The sequence below is a fragment of the Gadus macrocephalus genome, chromosome 5, assembly GCF_031168955.1.
Source record: "Gadus macrocephalus chromosome 5, ASM3116895v1".
In the NCBI taxonomy this organism is placed as follows: domain Eukaryota; kingdom Metazoa; phylum Chordata; class Actinopteri; order Gadiformes; family Gadidae; genus Gadus; species Gadus macrocephalus.
The window spans coordinates 9,768,413-9,786,712 of NC_082386.1; the positions used below are offsets into that span (position 1 = coordinate 9,768,413).

Here is an 18,300-nt window from a genome sequence, read left to right on the forward strand (position 1 = left end):
AACCACCTCCGAGGGTGGTTTCAGAAGTTTGCGGTTTCGGTCAGCGGATTCGCCGGCTTCGTGTGGACGGAAGGCCGAACCGTACAAGACCTTTGCGGTTTCGCCATGAAATCGGCTTCGTGTGGACGGGCCTGAGAGGACACGTTTGGAGCGGCAAAATGGCGAAGTTTCACGCGCTGGACCCGTTCGACTTCACCCAGCCCGCGGCATGGCCGGCCTGGAGACAGCGTTTCTCTCTTTGTCGGATTGCATCAAAACTCAACCTAGAAGACGACAATGTGCAAGTAAACGTTCTTCTGTATGCTATGGGCAAAGATGCAGAACCGATATTCAACACGTTCACGTTCGGAGACGATGAGGATGATTACTACAATAAGGTAATTAACAAGTTCGACGTGCATTTTGTGCCGAAGCGGAACACCATCCACGAACGTGCGTGTTTCCACAGACGTTCCCAGCTACAGGGGGAGAGTGTGGAGGCGTTCGTGAGACGTCTTTATGAACTGGCTGAATACTGTGACTTTGGAATAGCAAAGGATGAACACATAAGAGATCGCATCGTCGTTGGAATACTCGATAGCGAATTGTCGCAGAAGCTTCAACTGGAATCGGATTTAACTCTGGAAAAAGCAATCAGCATGACTCGTCAAGTAAGTGCAGTCACACGCAAATTCAAGCAATTTAAGCCGTTTGAGAAGAGGCATGCTACAGGTGGCACAAGGGACTAATGACCTAAACCATGACTCTTCTTGTGACACGGGTTCCACGTCTCTTGTTGCCCCTTGACACTCCATCTACAGTAGTACCCATCAACCCGCGGTTTTCTCCAAGGAGAACCTTCGCAGGGAAAGAGGTTAAGGAAACTGTCCGGTTCAAGGACTATGTTTCAAAGTAGAGACGTTTATCTCCTTTGTTGTGAATGTGTATCATGTTGACATTTTTATTTTCCGGTTTAATGCAACAACACCCTCTTAAAAAAAAGGAGGAAAGTGAGGGGTGTGAGAGACAATATTGGTTATAAGAAATACGGAAAATAATACAGTTGTAAAGCAATAAATGATGTAATTGTGTTTAAACATTGCAACGATTTCCAATTGTTATTACACTTGACTTGTGTTAAAGAAGTGGCATCATTATGTTTGTTATAAGCCTGTTGGGCAAACTAACTAAGGGGGGAGATGTGTTGTGAGTTGATATGGCTATTTCTATGTTAGCCACTAGAGGGCGCTACAGCCTCGTGGATTGGAGTTCAAAGGTTAGTGACCTAGGTCTATCTGCAGCCGGAGCCACTTGCCAAACACGCCCATTGCTCTGCCAGACACGCGGATTGCTCTGCCAAACAGGTCAAGTCTATTTTCGGAAATGTAGGGGGATATATGAGTGGCCCCACATCGAATGGCATGACCCAATATACGTCAGACAGAGGGCGCAAATTCGAGCCCAATATGTTTGACAGTGGAAGGATTTACATGGTTGCTTGGGTTATAGACTTCAAGACCCCCCCCCCCCCACACACACACACACACACCCTCTTTCTCCTTTAAGTTCGGCGCCGAACAACTCGGCCCATACCAAGTGTGACGGGATATTGTTGGTCAATGAAATGATTGAATAAATGTTCAACATGCATGCATGTAGCCTACTAGGGCTAGGGCTGGGCGATATGGGCCAAAATGAATATCTCGCATTTATTCAAACCGTTAATTATTTATTAAATGTTTGCATAATAATTATTATATATACACTGCCAGACAACGGATCCAATGCTATTCTTTTTCAAAACCAAATCCTCAGTTTCCATCCTTTTTTCTCTCTCTGGCTGTTCTCACTCACCGGTCAGAGGTACACACACCTACAGCATCGCGCCGTCCAGACTACGTCACACACGCGCGTCCATGAGAATCTCGCGGACTCGCAACGGGCGGGGGGAGTGAGTGTGTTTGTGCCATTGCATGTCTTTACCTTTTGTGGAAGAGGGAGAGACGTCGGAGGCGCACAGAGCTTTTGGCCGTGATATTATACAATTATATTATATTATATACTATTATATATAGTGCTCCGGGAGTCGCAAACGGCAACAATCACTTTCTCCTCCATGCTGCAGTTCACCCCGGACTGCACTGCACTGAGTTTGACGGTTGAACGCTGATTGGCTGTTTACGTTAGACATGTCACTCAGTGGCCACGCTGTTGAACGCTGATTGGCTGTCATCCCGAGAAATTAAAATACATTTCAACTCGAACGAATTTGTCGCGCCACAAATCCTTGTGAACGCGCTCGCCTGTGCATGGCGAAAGTGTGGCGCGACAAATCAAAACTTGTTGCCGGTTTTCTCTCGCGAAGAATTCGCCCGATACGCGTCTACGTTCACTTTATATGGGATTTTTTCACCCCGTCGCTTTTGGTGTGAACGCACAATGAGTATGCCGGCGGCGGCAAAAATAAACAGTTTACGTGCCAATTTGTATTCGATGTTCGTGACTGGGGCATTTTATATATCCCCTGGAGAACATCTCGCGATACATCGCATATATTCGATATATTGCCCAGCCCTAACTCAAACTAATCAAAACATTCCAAAACCATTATGTGAATAGGCCCAAAACTGAAGGCAGCTCTGTCCATCACAAATGTCCAGGTAGTGGTTCAACTGAATTTGGGGACTGGAACTTGAACCCTCTTAATTTCTTTGTGGTGTGCTGAGAACAGCCCAGTCTGACGCCCTGGCTCTGACGGTGTATTTTTACTTAAAAATTACTTGAAATCCTTATCATAACCCACTTGCAGCCACTGAGTTAGAAGTAGCCTGACATGAAAATTAAATAAGTCAATCATCTGTGGAACGGGCAGGGCTCGAAAAACTCCAGCCAATGATTTTCAGAACCACCGAGTGGCATTGTTGGACAATAAGTACGTCAATCAAACGGTCGTACTGCACTCCCCCTCCCCCGCTCCCCACGAGTGACCCCTTTGTGCACGTGCAAGTACTCAAAGCTCGTGACCCAGAGTAAGGTTCTGTTTGTTGTTATCCTGCGGTAGCTACTGGAGCTAGCTAACTAGCTAATCCACATTTGGACCTAGCACTAGGAGACAACCCTAAACTCCAACCTAGCTAGCCTGGCTCGCTCTCGCGCATCTGTGTTCGCGCTCGTGCATGATTGCGCGTCCATGTACTTGGAATGGGTGGAATCAGAGTCAGCGTTGAAGGAGAGGGGGTAGGACCATTTGAGTTGTGTGTTTTCAAAATCTGCTGGCAGATAAATATGTTTTAAGCAGAATTTTAAACAGGATTCAAGGGAAATCGGACACACAAGTGGCTCTGCTCTATTTTCCTCATGGTAACCTACCTCGATAAATAATGAACAACCGCCAGGTGGCAGTAGTCCCTTTTTCATTTCACTGTATACGTGTGACAAACGCTTTGCTGTGTTGTACTTATGTATTTCCGTTTCCCATTTATCTCTTTCCCCAGTCCACCCCCCCCTCAACCCCCAATAAAAAAAAACTTGTAGACAGCCGTAACATGGGTCTGCGTAAGTATCTTCTCTTTAACATTTTTGGTAGAAGGGTTTATTCAGCGTTTCGAATAGACCTATACGAAAGAGAAATACAACTTTAAAATTATAATATTATTAATAATATTGTTTTTGTCCTTTTTTAGTAACTGCCGCAGTCGTTGGTACACTTGGTGCTGGTAAGCAATCTCTGGAAGTCATTGCCCTGTTTAAAATAAAGCCCGTCAAACAATTTGCTTGTAGGCCTAAATCAAATCGTTTTGATATCGGATATGCTTTGTGTTGAAATCCTTCCATGTAATTATCATGTTGTCAAGTATGCTTGTCTGCTTATCTGTTACGAGGTGGTGCCGTGGTCGCTGCCCCTTTCGTTCTGGGGGCCGCTGGCTTCACCGCGGCCGGAATCACCGCTGGGTCAATGGCTGCAGGCATGATGTCTGCAGCTGCCGCAGCGAACGGAGGTGCGGTGGCCGCGGGCTCCACAGTGGCCGTGTTGCAGTCACTAGGTAGGCCTATATGTGTGGCGACTCAAAACAGACGCACCTAACTGATTATCATTAGCCTATTGGGTCTATGAAAGGGAGTTCACACTAACAACTTTAAAAAGATATTTATTTCCTTCTTAAGTAACCAAAAATCAACCAGTAACATTAAAGAATGAACGTTGGTCATCAGCATGCGTGTCCAGGTGAGGTCAAACTACCAACAGCTCTGCAGTGTGTGGAGTATATGGTGCATGCGTGTCCAGTTGAGGTCAAACTACCAACAGCTCTGCTGTGTGTGGAGTATATGGTGCATGCGTGTCCAGGTGAGGTCAAACTACCAACAGCTCTGACTGAAGGTAACCTGGAACAAAGGGTAGCGCAAACCAACAGGAGAGCATAAGAATGACAAACCAGCAGACTTTAAATAATTTAGCACCGGTGCACCATATCACCTACAATCTACAACAGGCCTGTCAAACTCAAATACCCAGTGGGCCGAAATAAAAAACTGGGTCCAAGTCGAGGGCCGGACATGTTCAATATTTATTATGAACTTAAGTTTTACCCATATTGAATCTGAAAGTGGCCTAAAGCTTAGGCTTATTAGCTATTCATTTGTAGGCCTAAACATGAACTCAGCCTTAGTTTTACACATATAAATAGATATGTAATCTGAAACAAGGAATCTAACTCAGATCAAATTTAAAAATAAAATAAAAAATACACTAATTTTACATGCCTCAATTAAAATCCAAATTTATACAAAAGTGCAAAAAGGAAACCTATGCTACATTAAAGCTCAGTTTACTGCACTGTGATTTGCCCTGGTGCCTGAATCTCTTCTTCGGCGCAAGTTCCTCAATGTTTGGGGTCAGGCTCTGCGCTGAGGAAATCCTCAGGATTGAGTGAAGATGTTCATCAGTGAGACAACTCCTGTGTGTTGGTTTGTTCAACTTCATTACAGAGAAAAGTTGTTCACATAGGTATGTGCTACCAAACAGAGACCATTTGAGCAACTTGAGCACACAGCTTGGGCATTGTGTCAGGGATGAAACGTGGAAACTGTGCAGCACCAACAGAGTCATACTTCGACTTGAGTGTGTCGCTACATTGGAGTTCGATCAGCTCCATTTGAGGGTTGGTTGGTGCGCTTTCCACGTCAACTGCAAACGGATTACTGAGCAGTTCAAACTAGGGGTGTGAACACTTACAAAAAAAAACGGTTACAAAAAACAAAAAGTTACAAAAAAAAAACGGTTACAAAAAATGGGACAACCCTACCCTGTGACGTCATCATGGCCTCCCCGTGCCCCCTAGCAGATAACCAGACCCACAAGAAACACTGAACCGCACACCTAAAAATACACACACACACACCCTCTCTCAGCTTTTGAGAGAATGGTGGAGAATCACATCTTCTCCACCATTCCGCCAACTTTGCCTCGCTCTCCTCATGCCTCGCCTGCTCCCTGGCACTCTCCTCTTGGAAGGGGTGTCTGGGGTGGTGGAAGAGGTGCCTGGGGTGGAGGAGCATGAGGGAGAGGTGGGGGGGCTGGTGGCAGTGGACTCAGCGATGTCCTGAAAGAAAACGAATAAGAAGGAATTAGGAATTATATGCCAGAACTGGGTGATATGGCCATATGTTACGTACAATATATAATAGCTATGTACACAATATAGTACTGCCAAAAATTACATAGATTAACCATGTAATATTACTAATATAATATAATATATTAGTATATATAATATTACTTATAGAATGTTACTAATATAATATAATATATTAGTATAAAGCTTATTTTTAACCTGGAGTCACTAGAACATGGAAGATCTGGATATCATACGACATGATATCCAGCCCGGACATGATATCCAGCCCGACCCCGAGAACCGGGGTCGGGCGGCCCGCGAAAGTCTGACGGCCGGGCTGCAGAGCCCGTGATCGGACTTTCGCGATCTTCCGAGAGTCCGCGGCCGGGCTTCGAAGACCGCGGCTGGGCTGCAGAGTATAATCAATAAAATAATTAATAGTTAATTACAGAGAAAACACTTACATTTGTGTTTTTCCAATCCTGTCGCATCTTTTCGCCCTCCATCTTGTCTAGGATATTTCTTGATTTTCCGTTTTCTCACAAGGTATTGTGGGAGCAAGTCAGAACTGAAGCGCTTTGAGGGTGCCCATCGAAAATCTCAATTTTGAGGGGATGTTAGCCCTCCCCCGACCCCTTAAGCTACCTTTAAACTGGTATTGGGACACGGCTCCACGGCGCGTGAACGCGCAACAGCGAGGGTCAGGGCTGAGATTTTGAAGCGAGCAAAGGATTGAGATTCAACTGTAATTATGAGCCCAAGCCCGGTTTCATGCATGTGTAACTTTGTACACATTTGTTACTTAGGCCTACTCTGCTAAATATATATGTAGGCTAAGGGTTAATGTATAGAACGCCGGTCATTATCGGGAAAATAAGCACAGACAGGGCGAACAGGACACCGACGCACAGCGTCGGTGTCCTGTTACCTTTTGTGGAAGAGGGAGAGACGTCGGAGGACCCGCAGTATATTCATATCGGCCCACGCAGAAAATATGAGGACATGTATTGTGGGATAATTTGAGATATGTTCATATTAATATACGCAGTATATTCATAATATTGTAATGACCACGGAAGAGGCAGTGAATGAAGTATTGAATAGACAGATTTATTAGATAGGCCTACCTAATAAACCGTTGGAACACACAAGACCGGAAACATAGCAACGCCTGTAAACAAGCCCCGAGAAGCCCAATCCCTATGAGAGCAACCCGCGCTACGGCCATCCGGAGGCGCACAGAGCTTTTGGCTGTGATATTATATATACAAATATTATATTATATACTATTATATTATATAGCTTTATTAATCGCTAAATAAATAGTAGCCTATGTGTTATTTTTGATAAAATTATTATTTATTTTTTTCGGTTTTCGTTTACTGATTTTTCCTAAATGGTTATGATTTACTAACCGGTTACACGTGTACACGTGTACCCGGTCACACCCCTAGTTCAAACCTACTCTTTTGGGCTTCAAAGTCGGCAAATCGGCGTGTGAAGTCGGCGCTAAGTATGCCGAGCTTTTCAGCAAATTGTGCACTTGGGAACACCATGACCTGCTCTTTCATAGTTTGGCAGCACTGGAATTGGCCCAGGTTTTCTCGCAGGATTTGCATCTCCCACAGGCGCAGCTTGGGTTTAAATGCCTTCACCGCAGCGTGCATGTCAGTGATCACATGATCCCGCCCTTGAAGCTGCAGGTTGAGCGCATTGAGATGGCTTGTAATGTCACACAGAAACGCCCATTCACACCAAAACCCTATGTCCCGGAGCTCTGTTGTGTCTTTCCCTTTGATTTCCATGAACTGACATATGTCCTCACGCAACTCGAAACATCTGTTCAGCACCCTCCCCCGGCTTAGCCACCGCACCTCTGTGTGATAGACCACATCACCATATTCCGAACCAATCTCCACCAGAAAAGACTTGAATTGACGGTGATTTAAACCTTTGGCTCTAATGAAATTAACTGCTTGTGTTACAGTTCTCATTGCGTGATCCATTTTCAAAGCTTTGCCACACAACGATTCCTGGTGTATGATGCAGTGATACGCTGTCAGCTCACCTGCGCCGTTCACCTCCAGCATCTACTCCCAAATCCTGCCCACCAATCCATTCTTTTGACTGCACATCGCAGGCGCGACATCCGTTGTTAGTCCCACAAGTTTATCCCAAGGCAGACCCATTTCATTCACACATTTGCACACCTCATCAAAGAGATCCTTCCCGGTAGTTGTGCCATGCATTGATTTCAGTCCTAAAAGTTCCTCTGTAACGCGCAGGCTCGAGTCAACTCGGCGGATGAAGATTGACAGCTGGGCCGTATCTGATGTGTCAGTGCTCTCATCCACAGCGAGGGAGTATGCGATGAATCCCCTGTTCCGTCAGCTGTTGTTGTAAATTGGTGGAGAGCTCACATGCATGATCAACAACAGTGTTTCTGCTCAGACTGACGTTTAAAAAGGCTTGTCTTTCATCTTGGCACACGACATCGCAAACTTTTAACAAGCAGTTTTTTAGAAATTCTCCCTCGGTAAAGGGCCGGGCGGATTTAGCAATCTCATCCACCACAATGAAACTAGCCTTTACAGCAGCATCACTTTGTATTTTGGCTTTAACAAACATAATCTGCTGTGACACCAAACTTCGTTTCAACTCCACTACCTTCTGTAGCTTCTGTTGAATGTTCATATCCTTGTACTTGTCTTGATGTCTCGTTTCATAGTGCCGTCTTAAATTGTACTCTTTCGTGACGGCCACATCTGCCCCGCACACAAGACAGATGGGTTTGCCCGTCATATCGGTGAACATGTATTCAGCCTCCCACCTCTCTTGAAAAACCCTGTTCTCAATGTCCACCTTCCGTTTAGCCTTTTTTTTTTAGCTAACAAAAAGTTAGCTGAAAAACCTAGGCTACTTCAGGTGATAAACAGTATGAGGCTGCTGCAGTAAACATTCTAGACTAGAGCGCTACAGGTAGTGGGGGCTGGGCTCGCGTTTGCGGGCCTCGATTGATGTATACCAGCGCAGCGGTATACGTCAATCGTATATTCATATTTTGTATGTTTTTTACTTCCTTTTTGGTGGGACAATAATGGAATAATAGGCAATGCAAACCAGTCGTTTTTGGGTGTCTCTTTATAATTTTGTCTCTCTTGGTTGTAGGTGCGGCTGGTCTGGGAACAGCTGCTACTGCTGCAGTTGCTAGTGTTGGGGGAGCAGCTGCACTGGCTCTGAAAGGAGCTATAAATGGTATAAAATCACTTGTACAAACAAACAATGTTAATTAAGCTTTACTTATTTGCATTAGGCTAAACAGCATTGAATTTTTTGGGTGAATTGTGTACAAGTAATTCATCAAGTTTCCCCATGTGCATTAACAATCCTTGATAACAGAATGGAGTGAGTGACTATCATTTTATGTGTCAGTTGACCTTGTTAAACAGAATTGCTTGATGCTAACAAGATTAATGTAGCCATCTAAACTATATCCCATTAAAAAAAAAAAAAAAAAAAAACATCACCACAACAATAGACAACATATTAAGAGAGAGAGAGGGTGGAAGATGGCAGAGGATGATTTGTCAGATGTTGTAGGTGGTCCTGAAGAGGCTAGGGGCGGCGATGGCGAAGGCTCTGTCCCCCAGGGTGCGGTACTGGGTCCTGTTGATTGGGGTGAGAAGGTTGGCATCAGCGGCGAGTGGGGGTGTGGCGAATGGCGATGGAGGAGATCTGTTATGTATGAGGGCGCAAAGTTGTTTAGCGCTTTGAAGGTGGTGGGGAGGATCTTGAAATTGATGCGTTGTTTTATGGGAAGCCAATGAAGTTGACGGAGGATGGGAGTGATGTGTTCTCTGGAGGGGCGAGTGAGTAAGTAGTCGGGCTGCAGAGTTTTGTACATATTGCAGTTTTTGAAGAATAGGGGAGGGGAGGCCATATAGAATGCTATTCCAATAGTCGAGTCTGCAGGTGATGAAGGCGTGGATTAGTGTTCCGGCAGCTGAGGATGTGAGAGTGGGTCGAAGGCGTGCAATGTTGCGGAGGTGGAAGAAGGATGTTTTTCTGACATTGTTTGTGTGGGACTTGAAGGAGAGCGTGGGGTCCATGATGATGCTGAGGTTTCTGACCAGGGGGGAGGGAGTGACAGAGTGACCATCGATGCAAAGTGAGAAGTTCTGGGAGGTGGGGAGGATGGATTTTGGGCCAAAGATGATCATTTCAGTTTTATTTCCGTTGAGTTTGAGGAAGTTGTGGTTCATCCAGGTTTTGATGTCAGTGAGACAGTTGTTGAGTGGAGAGGATGGCAGGAGTAATGGCTGTGGTGGTGATGTACAGTTGGGTATCGTTGGCGTTACATTGAAATTGAAGACCTTGGGAGGCGGATGATGTGACCTAGTGGGAGCATGTAGAGGATGAAGAGGATTGGGCCAAGCACTGAGCCTTGGGGGACTCCGTGTGAGACAGGGATGGTGTGGGACTTGTGGTTGTTGATGGAGATGTATTGGAATCTTTCAGACAGTTAGGAGGTGAACCAGGAGAGGGCAAGGAGTCAGTGATGCCAATGGATTGCAGACGGCTGAGGAGGATGGAGTGATTGACGGTGTCAAAGGCAGCACTGAGGTTGAGGAGGAGGAGAATAGTGAGGGAGCCGGAGTCAGAGGAGAGTAAGAAGTCGTTGGTGACTTTAAGTAGGGCTGTTTCAGTACTGTGGTGGGAACGGAAGCCGGATTGGAATGTTTCGTACAGGTTATTGGAGAGGAGGTATTGCTTGAGTTGTGTTGCGACGCCTCTTTCCAGTCATTTTGAGAGGAATGTGAGGTTGGAGATGGGTATGAAGTTGTTGGTGTCGTCTGAGTCAAGGCCAGGTTTTTTAAGGAGGGGGTGATGGCAGCAAGCTTAAGAGGTGGGGGAACGGGGCCAAAGTTTAGGGAGGAGTTGATGGTGTCTGTGGGGCAAGAGAGGTGAAACAGGCTTTGACAAGTTCAGAGGGCATGGGGTCCAGGGGGGAGGTGGAGGATTTCATGGTGGCGAGTATTTGAGAGGTCTGCTATGGTTATGGACGAGAAGATGGAAAGTCGGTGGTCATGCAATTTGAAAAGGTTAAATACCAGGCCTTAATGAAGTAAGGCGTATAGTGGCTCAATTTCTGGCTTGTCTTGAACACAGCAAGAGTAGAGCTGGATAGTTAGATCCCTTATGCTATAATGCTGTAACAAAGACAATGCTACACACCACCTAGCTGACTTCTGGGCACCTCCAGGTAAGGGCACAGGATTATGATGGAAAACCGGTTTAGTGTAACAGTTTGCAGACAATGATTCCGGACCTACTGTTCCGTGTCGCGATGTAAGAGACCTTCCTGAGTGTGTGTGGCGATGGCTGGTTTAACATGGGCACACTGATTGCTCAATGCGCAACAGGTGTGCAGGGCTCACCTGCCCCCAGAGTCTAATCATACTGACACATCATCCTCACACACCCCATCCTCACACACTACAAATGCATTTTAAAACATGAAAATAACTTATTTGGTGCGGAAACGAACACTCTCCTACATCGTAATGTGCTGTTGCAATCAAGGGGGTAATTTAAATGAATCTGCTTTACCCTCCCAAACAGCCTTATGCTTTGCATATCCATGACAGCAAACGTACGCACTGAAAGATCTACAGAGCTTGTTCTCAGGTATTGGTAAACATTTCCATGACAAGACGTCTTGTCTAAAAGTCGGCTAAAATTTTTCACCTTAGTAACGTGAGGTTAGTTGAATCGACACATTGATTGATATAAAATGAGCAAGTATAATTTATGGCTGTAATCCAGTTTTTTGTAATCCAGTAATCCACCCCTGTGCTTGAGTTAAGGTGCAGACCACCTGTTTGACATCCAAATTAAAAAGCTGTTTTCTTTTGGCAATCAACAATTATTGGTTATTCTGTCTTGTATTTATACATTACTTATCTATTATTGTATTGTATGACAATATTTATATGTGAAGCAATTTGAGTCTGCCTTGTGAATAGTGCTATATAAATAAAGTTGCCTTGCCTTGCCTAAAATAATATTTTCTATCTTTTTTGGCCATGTCCTGAGAATTGAATATGACACTATGTTATCGACCTTCAGTGCATTCGATGATTAAACACTGACAATGTCATCAGAATTTTATACTTAAACGACCATAATGTTTTTTGTTATGGGTCAGTTGGAGCATTAGACAACCATACTTGTCGAAGGTAATGACACTGCTGGAACTTTTTTCCTCTGAAATTTTTCACCATTGCAATTAAGACCTGGTGAGACGCCACATAGTGGTTGGAGAGAAAAACATTTTTAAATGGGTTTTAAATCATTTTCATTTAATCAAAATGGATGGATGCAGAAAGTATACTGTTACTATATAAGCATGTTGAGTATGGTTCAAATAGCTAGTCAAAGAACATCATTACTGCCTTATCCAGTCCATGTACGATTATCATTCATGTTTTAAATAAATAGGAACATAGGAAAACGACTTCCTCTTAATTCCACACTAAATGGCTGCCATAGGGGTCTCTGTGTCCTTAACCTGCTTTTTGGGGCCCACTCTCTGAGCGATGCCGTAGGGCACGTGACATGCAACTGTCCCCAGCTCTGCTGCTCCCTCCACGTGGAACATCTGATCATCAAAAAATATGTGGGGCCGAATTTTCTCCAGCATCGGCCCTTTTGGGGCCCCGGCCAGGAAAAGAGCCTCGTCGATCTCCAGGCCCCACGATCGAAGAGTGTTTAGAGCCCGGGTCCCTGAACTGGCTGCACTGCGAGCCGTCACCAAGTAAGTGCGAATAGGACAGTCCATCCGCTGGCCTTTGGCATAGAACTTCTTCTGCAGCTTCCCCAAAGCCTCCAGGAATCCCTTCAACGGCCCCTGGGAAAAGCAGGGAAAGAGTAGGCGCCTGAAACCATAATACTCGGATCAATCTATATTCGTTGTACAGATGTATTTAAAGGGGACATATTATGAAAACGACACTTTCCCTGGGATTTTGGGTGTTGTTTTCGGTCTCTGGTGCTCCCACACACATACAAACTTTGAAAATGGTCTGTACTATTATTTGAGTGAGAAATACATTTCTGAAAGTACCCCGCCTACGGTAAAAAACGAGCGAGTCAGTTTCGGCGACCCCTCCTACGTACGAAAGGGGCACAATTGAATATTGCCTCCCACTTCCCCACTCCGATAGCTAAGATTTTGTGGGCCAGCGGACGAGCAGCTCCGGCGGGGGGAATTCCTTTCTCTGCCGGACTGCCGCCGAGCTCCCCCCGCCGGAGCTGCCGGACTGCTGATAATATCGAATGATAACATAGCTTTTGGCCGTGATATTTTAGATATATTATTATATAAACACCCATCTATAATATTATATAATATTATATAGATATAGAGCTCCAGGAGTCCGCAAATGGCAGCAATCCCTTCACCTCCATGCTGTGGTTCAGCTCATTTGCATTAAAGCTACAGACGCCAGAAACAGCGCATTCTGAAGGGACTGAAACAGAGGGGAATAGCAGTAGGTGAGTTTTTCTTCCTAAAAGCTTTTCCATCAAACAGCTTCAAAAACATGTTTTCTGGAACTGAAATACTATGTTTACTTGTTGAGGAAACACCATCATATGTCTCCTTTAATAAATGGCAAAATATTTTATTTAAAACTACCCTTTAACTGAACCACCTCTAACATACTTTTGTCTTTTACTAAACCGTCTTCAATTGACTACCTAAACGTAACCATGTCTAACCGTATACCTACACTTAACAAATCTCTAATCAATACCTTATCTAACCATTTCCAATTTTTTAATTTAGACCTTAACCTAACTTGATTGTAACAAATTGCATTGGAAAAAGAGATAGGAATCGAACCAAAATCGTACGCGCTATTCAGTGGTCATCACCAGCAGTGTCAACATTTTCATTAACTTGGATTAAACCAGCGAGGTGTCATGTCAAATCTTCTTAAGAATTATTCATGAGATGTACTGCCGTCCTAGGCCAACTTCGCTCACAATGCAAAAATGTTGCTTTTGAAATGTGCACTAAAGACTTTTTTTATGTTAACTAACTTCAAGGCTCTAGGTTCATTGTTCTAGGTTCAACAGCGGTGAGTAATCTCATGTTAAATCTTGCAGTACATTTTCATTATTAATAAAAAGGTACTGAATATATTCCTCGGGCCATACATGGTCCAGTGGCTTGTTTTCATGGGCCTTCTCGTGCTCAAAGAACTTGTCGAGTCCGTGGGCCTTGAAGATCCGCTCGGACTCGTCGGAGAAGAGGACCGCGTCTCCGTCGAAGGCCACGCGCAGCTGGGCCTCCGACACCTCAGTCATCTTCTCCGGCGCGAACATGGTAGCCGCAGCGATCCCTGGTGGAGAGGCGCGGAACATTCACACAGATTTGTCCAGTTGATCAGATCAACTCTTTGCTAAAAAGCCAACTGGGACCTAAAACTCCACAGGGGCATGAAAATGTTGCCAATTAAATTGGATAATCCATAAATCCACATGACTCAACGTCTTTCTGAAACATTGATGAGATCATTGTACTCAATTACTTTTAATTCGACGTGTTGTGTAATGAAAACGGGCGTTGTAGCTTATGCATAAAAGTTTTTCGAAGGTACGGCTCGCTTGGGGCCATTTGCTGGCGCTATTATGCTTTACAATTAAAAGTCCAGCTAAGAGAACTACACATCAACGACACTAAGTTGAATTGTCAATAGTTGTCAATGACACACCCCCCCCCCCCCCCCCCCCCGACAGTTCATTCATACTAACGTACCTTCCTCCAGTGCCTCTCTAACTTTGGTTGAGTCGGCTGACAGGTATAGGTTGGTGTGATAGGCCTTTAGGTAGCCAATAGGACTGTTTCCTCCAGTCATGCAGAAGCGCTCAATGAACAACTCTAAAAAAAAAAAAAAAAAACACATGAAGCAAACCAAAAATGAAATGCTTTTGTCAGGAGTTCATAAGCTTGAATCACTGCTCTTTTACCATATATCAACTACAATGTTGAAATATATTAGAGAAACTGCATATTGATGTAGGTATTTGTGGAATGTACCAATGTACCATAACTAAATAGTTAATCCATGTTGTAATATTAACATTTAACGCCATCAGAGTCCCGGGAGTTACGCAGTGCTAGGGCTGAACGTCTAATAAATGACCAAACTTAGAGAGCATAATATAGAAATATCAGAAATCTCTGCGGGGTGTACCACATAACATCAGCCAATAAGATGAGGGGAGATAATTTCACTCAGTTAGGAATCTTCTAGGCAAAACATAGCCTACTTTGCGGCGGAGTTACGCAGGGTTTCCTGTTATTTTACGGCGATTCTCGTCCGTTCTCGTCGGAAAGAAACCAAGTTTGACAAGATGGAGGATTCAGAAGATGATTTTAACAAAACTATTTGGCCAGTCTACAACCAAGGTTTGATTTCAACCTTTGACAGACACTTTGTCCAAGCACGCTGGTGTCCGGACAGGACGTTTTAGCGCGTCTACCCACCGGCTACGGGGATAGTTTAGTTGATGTGTGCTTTGGCATGTTTTATCAGATAGGCCTACGATCGGCTGGGGCAGCACCAAGGCGACAGCGCTTTACACGAGTCATGGTTGCAAACCGTCGTGGCACAGTCGCCAACAATAAATGTCGGCCTACATGAGGAGGACTAGTGGTCAACCATCCTTTCACTCTTCTTTCTATGTTCCATAGCGCCCCTGGTGTTCGCTTCACTTCAATGTAGAAGTGGCTTGTTGACTTATTATAGCCTATCCTCTTTGCTTTTTGCAGAGCGTGTGTGTGTGTTTGGCAGTGGGTCATGGGGTCAGCCCCACTGTGGCAATGGAGGACTCCAGCTAGCAAGCGCCATAACAAAACTCGCTGCACCGTGGTGAAGTTAGTTTGATGTTGGACATTCAACAGATATTTGGATATTCATTTCGGCTTCATCAGCAGTTCCTGCTTTACTTTCACTGTGTTGGCAGAAAACAATACGACACCCATTTGCTCCTACTGCCTTGTTTTATAGGGACAATTAATAAATTATCCCATTAATTTCCTATGGAAAATTGCTTTTTGCTCAATAGCATCCGAGTTATGGGACCCAGACACAGATTAATGCGGACCTGTCCTGGTATGTGGTACTAACAAGACACACCTCACGAAAAATGCATATTTTGTACCTCCTATTTGATTTAAATTTTTTATGGATCCCATTCATTTCCTATGGAAAAAGGCTTTTTGCTCAATAGCTTCCGAGTTATGGGACCCAGACACCCCAGACCAATGCAGACCTGTCCTGCTATGTGGTACTAACAAGACACGCCTCGCTAAAAATTCATATTGTACACCTCCTATTTTATCTACATTTTTAGTAACACATAGAAGGACAGGTCTGGCGTATCTAGATCCCATAACTCGGAAGCTATTGAGCGAAAAGCGGTTCTCCATAGGAAATGAATGGGATTCTTAAAAAATTCAAATAAAATAGGAGGTGCAAAATATAAATTTTTAATGAGGTGTTTCTGGTTAGTACCAGATAGCAGGACAGGTCTGCATTGATCTGGGGTGTCTGGGTCCCATAACTCGGAAGCTATTGAACAAAAAGCCATTTTCCATAGGAAATAAATTGGATAATATGGGTGTCGTATTGTTTTTTCTGCCAAGACAGTGAAAGCACAGCAGGAACTGCTGATGAAGCCGAAATGAATATCTGAATATCTGTCGAAGATCCAACATCAAACTAACTCCACCACGGTGCTCGCTGCTCCCTCGTCTACCAGGACCTCCCCAGGCAGCCTTGTGTGTGCCTGCGTAACATCGATAATATTTGATCTATTGTCGGATGTTCAGACAGCTGTAACCAGAACCATGCTTCTGCCTTAATGCCTTGTTGCACCTCACACAGAACCATATAGACCTTAATTTGTCACCCACGTGTTCGATAGAGAATCTTCACTCTTTTCAGTGTATCTGTCAATCGGTCACTCACGGTGATGGTTGATGGTGTTGATGAGTCTCAAGCCGACGTGGGCGTGGTTGCTGGTCATGAGCACCACGTCGAAGAGCTCCTCACTGTCGGGGTAGAGCTCCCTCAGGCGAACGTTCACCGCCTCCAGAGCCTGCCGGCGACACCCAGAAACAAAACACGAATCCGTATGGGAGACGTTAGGTGCATAGCTCGGTCCTAGTGTCTATGTGGGGGTTCGTTGTGTCAGTCAATGTAGACTCTTATTTATGTAGCATTATGGTATTTATTCCGTCATTAATTCCGAGTTGAAGGCTGCAAGAGCTTTATGGGTCTATATGAGTCACCTGAAGTCCCACTACCCAGTACCACCAACCTTCAGCCGACAAACAGGGTTTGTGGTTTTGCATGAGAAGAGGGGGGGGGGGGGTGCTGGATAGGGTACATGTGACCCTCCCCCGGGGTAGCGGAGGGGTGTGCAGCACACATGCCGTCTGTGGGCTACTTTAACGGACCTTGACGAATGAGAAGGCGGGTCCGGGGCTCAAGGGCTCCGTCTCGTGCTCCTTCTGGAACCGGATGTAGTCCTCCATCCCCTGCGTCTCGTAGACCTGCTGCTCCTCCTCCATGTGGAAGAGCACCCTGGGGGACACGGCGATGGTGACCGCGTTCTCCGGCTTGGGCTTGGGAGGTTGGATACAGAGAGGCGGGTCACAACGCGTTCACATAGTACATGTCCGTCGACGGAGGACGGAGGGCTTGTCTGACGTATGGGTAACGCGATCTGATTGGCTGACGGATCCGTCGCTGCCTGAATAGTTTGAGGCGTTTGAAGCTGCTGGACCCAGCACCGCCGGCATGAAGCGCACTGCTTGTAGCGGACCCTGTATATGTTTGGAACCATGTGTCGATGCTACAAGCCACCGAGGTGGCTGCCATGCTCCACCCTAGGGTTTTTTATTAGGCTCCTCCATAACAAGGATGCAGGGTGGTGGTGGTGTTGGAAGACCGGTTTAGTGTTAACGTTTGTAGCCGATGATACATGAGCTGGTGCTCCATGTTGCCAGTGTGGAGCCTCACCCAGACCAAGAGTCCAATCGGTCTGACTCGGGCAAGGTGAGGCTGCTTAAACCCGCCATCATCCACACACACTCCCACAGAGGGGATGTTCGTGTTTTTTTTAGGAGTCTATTGTTGTTCACACATGCAGGCTGTTATCTTGTGCTGCATATGAAAACTATTGTTATTGTGATCGCCCGAGAGGTTGGTATGAATGTATAGGTCGCAAAAATAGAATGGAAAAGTTTCTAAGCATCCTCTCCGTAGAAGTTGCCATCCCAGGGAAACTGAATGTTGCAGACTGCAGAAATGCTTGCATCGGTTTTCCTGGTTTGCAATGCTAAAAGTCGCCCTGGACTGTTTGAGTGGTCAGTGTGCTAGTCATTAATCCAAAATGGATGTAATTTTTCTTTATTTCAATAATAGTTTTGCTTAAATGGTGCGCCACTCGGCCACCACCACGATTAATCTAATTAATCCAAAACCTGTGTGCTGCTGCTGCCTCCAAGACACTTGACTGGACTAAATGTGTTGGTGATAATCTCCTGACTGGGGAAATACACCTACCTATAGGCCTATGATGTTAAATGAATCATCATTTTATTGAACAGTTTCTGAAACATAACATT

The 18,300-nt window shown here is 45.0% G+C and overlaps 2 protein-coding genes and 1 long non-coding RNA gene across 7 annotated transcripts in view; 2 read left to right on the forward strand and 1 right to left on the reverse strand.

Moving 5' to 3' along the window:
• Positions 1–11,647, forward strand: LOC132457787 (uncharacterized). Of its 3 annotated transcripts, XM_060052135.1 has the most exons (5): positions 6–650; positions 3,474–3,534; positions 3,663–3,695; positions 3,861–4,022; positions 8,763–11,647. In XM_060052135.1, the coding sequence occupies exons 1-5, from the start codon at positions 159–161 to the stop codon at positions 8,885–8,887; spliced, it is 873 nt and encodes a 290-aa protein (XP_059908118.1). In that variant the 5' UTR covers positions 6–158; the 3' UTR covers positions 8,888–11,647. The 3 variants fall into 3 exon arrangements, with proteins under 3 accessions (XP_059908120.1, XP_059908119.1, XP_059908118.1); XM_060052136.1 differs by lacking the exon at positions 3,663–3,695 and having other exon boundaries at positions 4–650; XM_060052137.1 differs by lacking the exons at positions 3,474–3,534; positions 3,663–3,695; positions 3,861–4,022 and having other exon boundaries at positions 1–650.
• Positions 9,521–18,300, reverse strand: part of LOC132457784 (cytosolic 5'-nucleotidase 1A-like) — a 13,447-nt gene continuing 4,667 nt past the window's right edge. For all 3 annotated transcript variants that reach the window (XM_060052129.1, XM_060052131.1, XM_060052128.1), the window contains 5 exons: positions 17,128–17,295; positions 16,637–16,766; positions 14,419–14,541; positions 13,818–14,002; positions 9,521–12,504 (listed from right to left, as the gene is read on the reverse strand). In XM_060052129.1, coding sequence (XP_059908112.1) covers positions 12,130–12,504; positions 13,818–14,002; positions 14,419–14,541; positions 16,637–16,766; positions 17,128–17,295 — 981 coding nt within the window. In that variant the 3' untranslated portion in view covers positions 9,521–12,129. The remainder of the gene's footprint in view (positions 12,505–13,817; positions 14,003–14,418; positions 14,542–16,636; positions 16,767–17,127; positions 17,296–18,300) is intronic.
• The window catches only part of LOC132457798 (uncharacterized), a 14,185-nt gene continuing 10,442 nt past the window's right edge, over positions 14,558–18,300 (forward strand). The window contains exon 1 of the long non-coding RNA XR_009525769.1: positions 14,558–15,072. This is a non-coding gene — a long non-coding RNA (uncharacterized LOC132457798). The remainder of the gene's footprint in view (positions 15,073–18,300) is intronic.

What these genes read in the sequence shown, in the direction of transcription:
- LOC132457787 (XM_060052135.1), top strand. Translation starts at nt 159, where the DNA reads ATGGCGAAGTTTCACGCGCTGGACCCGTTCGACTTCACCCAGCCCGCG. An exon ending in CAATCAGCATGACTCGTCAA is followed by an intron (nt 651 to 3,473) that starts GTAAGTGCAGTC and finishes CTCTTTCCCCAG; the next exon opens with TCCACCCCCCCCTCAACCCC. An exon ending in CAGCCGTAACATGGGTCTGC is followed by an intron (nt 3,535 to 3,662) that starts GTAAGTATCTTC and finishes GTCCTTTTTTAG; the next exon opens with TAACTGCCGCAGTCGTTGGT.